The sequence below is a fragment of the Lolium perenne genome, chromosome 4 (assembly GCF_019359855.2).
Source record: "Lolium perenne isolate Kyuss_39 chromosome 4, Kyuss_2.0, whole genome shotgun sequence".
Taxonomy (NCBI): Eukaryota; Viridiplantae; Streptophyta; class Magnoliopsida; order Poales; family Poaceae; genus Lolium; species Lolium perenne.
Genome location: NC_067247.2, coordinates 45,950,682 through 45,953,412, shown reverse-complemented (window position 1 = coordinate 45,953,412; position 2,731 = coordinate 45,950,682). Strand labels below are relative to the sequence as shown.

The 2,731-nt window shown below is 58.4% G+C and overlaps 1 protein-coding gene across 1 annotated transcript; it reads left to right on the top strand.

Moving 5' to 3' along the window:
* Positions 1-929: 929 nt before the first annotated feature.
* LOC127292366 (uncharacterized) lies at positions 930-2,272 on the top strand. Its single transcript, XM_051321745.2, has 2 exons — positions 930-1,221; positions 1,312-2,272. The coding sequence occupies exons 1-2, from the start codon at positions 1,024-1,026 to the stop codon at positions 1,975-1,977; spliced, it is 864 nt and encodes a 287-aa protein (XP_051177705.1). The 5' UTR covers positions 930-1,023; the 3' UTR covers positions 1,978-2,272.
* Positions 2,273-2,731: the final 459 nt, after the last annotated feature.

Genomic DNA, 2,731 nt, shown 5'->3' with positions numbered 1-2,731 from the left:
ATCTCAATTCCATTCCTCGTACAATCAAACACTCGATCCAGATCGCAACATGGTCGAGAAATCATGCGAAATCACGATCAATTTCGGCCGGAGAGGTAGAACAGGCCAGATCGTATCACACGGTAGACTTTCCCCAACCAAAAGAAGAAGCTCCGATCACACTCCCGCGCAAACCAATCCGATCTCCAGCTTCGAAACACAAATGCAGCAGCCGGAAAGCCTTCCACACGTCCACACCTACCATATCACGGCGGTTCTCCGGCGAGCCGGCCGGCAACGGCGCCGGTGAATGGATCAAAGCCGTGGTGAACTCACACACGAACAACAAGAGTGCTCCCAAGTTGTGTCACTTGGGTCGCGTTCAATCGATCCGCAGCCCACCGAAACGGCGACGGATCGGCGTGGTTCCGGTACCGACGGGTAGCTACGTTAGCCTGCTACATGACCATGCCGGAAAATCTCATTGTTCGCCGGCGCTCCCCGTGCCGCCGGCCGGAAATGTCCGGCAAACTCACACAACGTGGCCGTCCGGACCAGTCCCGGTTCTCCGACGCATTTCTCCCAGCACAACCCACCAAATCAGACGAAATTGATATGGTTGTAAAGCTACGATACTTACCTACACGATGAAAAAAATTCTAGCAGGATCGGTGGATCACACACGGAGATATTCGATCGGGAATCGGGAGGAGAAGCACACTCTGGAGGCAGGATCGCGAGGTTCCGAGCAGGGCAGGCAACTTGGGGGGGCTCGAATCCGTGGCATCGCATGGGGCGCGCGGAGGGCCGTCGGATGGGAACAGATCCGACGGGCCACGTGCAATGACGGCTGCGCGGGGTGGCGATCCGTGGCTCGGCGCTCTCGACCAATCAGCGCGCGTCGCCCGTCTTCCCGGCGTCTCCACTATATAACCAGCGCTGGCTCCGCCACGAGGTCCTCACCCACCACCGCGCGCACACACCAGCTCTCTCAGCTCCGGCAAGCAAACCACCGCGCTCTCTTCTCGCTCCCAGCCCAGCATTATGTCGACCGACGTCGCCGCCACCGAGACCCCGGTGCCCACCACGGAGGCGCCCGCCGCCGACCCCGTGGTCGAATCCCCGGCCGAGACCGCCGCCGCCGACCCCAAGCCCGCCAAGGAGACCAAGGCGGCCAAGGCCAAGAAGCCCTCCGCCCCCAGGAAGCCGCGCGCCACCCCCGCCCACCCGACCTACCTCGAGGTAATTACCAAACCCTGCTCCCTTCTGCTCACCGTCGTTCTCGTTCGTTGTTCTGTTCGTTCGTGGATCTGACTGGTTTTTGATTCGCAGATGGTGACGGAGGCCATCACGACGCTCAAGGAGCGCACGGGGTCGAGCCAGGTGGCCATCGCCAAGTTCATCGAGGGCAAGCACGCGGCGCACCTGCCGGGCAACTTCCGCAAGATCCTGCTCGTCCAGCTCAAGAAGCTCGTCGCCTCGGGCAAGCTCACCAAGGTCAAGAGCTCCTACAAGCTCGCCGCCAAGGCCCCCGCCGCCGCCAAGCCCAAGAAGGCCAAGCCCGCCGCCAAGAAGAAGCCGGCCGCCAAGAAGCCCGCCGCCAAGGCCAAGGCGCCGGCCAAGAAGAAGCCTGCCGCCAAGAAGCCCGCCGCCAAGGCGCCCGCCAAGAAGGCCGCGACCAAGGCCAAGGCTCCCGCCAAGACCAAGGCCGCCGCCAAGCCCAAGGCTGCCGCTGCCAAGCCCAATGCCGCCGCCAAGAAGGCTGCGCCCAAGGCCAAGGCTACGGCGAAGACCAAGGCCGCCGCCAAGCCCAAGGGTCGCCCCGCCAAGGCCGCGAAGACCTCGGCCACCGCCACGCCAGGGAAGAAGGCGCCGGCCGCCGCCGCCGCGCCCAAGAAGCCCGCCGGCAGGAAGCCGCCTACCAAGCGGACCGCGCCGGTGAAGAAGGCCCCCGCCGCCGCCAAGAAGGCGCCCGCACGGAAGGCCGCGAAGAAGTAGACTCTTCCAGAAGGTTCCCGTGCTCGGTTTCCATTAGCGGTTTTTCTTGTTCTGTGTTGTTGCTAGCTGAGGTGGGAGGGGTACTAGGCTGTAAATTTGATGTCGGGGCGGGGGTACAGCGGTCTTCCATCCTCTGGACCCATGGGGTATCATCTGTGTGTGTTGTGTTTGTGAGGAAATGGTGATGATGACGACGTGAGAGTCTGTATTAGCAAGTCTGAATTCTGTAGCTGATTTAAGGGTTTATTGTAGCAACATCAGTCGAAATCACAGTAATTTAATTCCGAATTCTGCAGTTTCTTGTGTTGCCTCTGAGCTATTGTTCTCTGCATCTGACCATTGCTTTGTTGCCTGTGAGTTTGTTCTCTGCATCTGACTCATCCGAATGGAAAACTCGCTGCAGGCATACAGGTGTAGTTCTGAAGAATATATTTGAGATCTCAAAATGGGTGTTTACGTTGAAATTCAGCAAATTCAGTACTCTGCATCTCCTTAGTTCTAGATCTGAAAATGGATTTGAGATCTGAAATGAGATCGATTGAGTTGGTGAGCGTTTGCTTCTATTTTATGGCAATTCCAATCTCTTCTCGAAGTTGGCTTCCGTCCAACGCCAAGTAGTACGTGGCTGGCTGGCTTTATGAGCTGTAGAAAAAGCTGTTGTATTCTCTCTGTATAAAGACGACCGGTGCGTCGGTTACTAATTCTGAATATTCAATCAATGCGTTTCTAGGCCTCCGTCGATTCTGCATCAGCT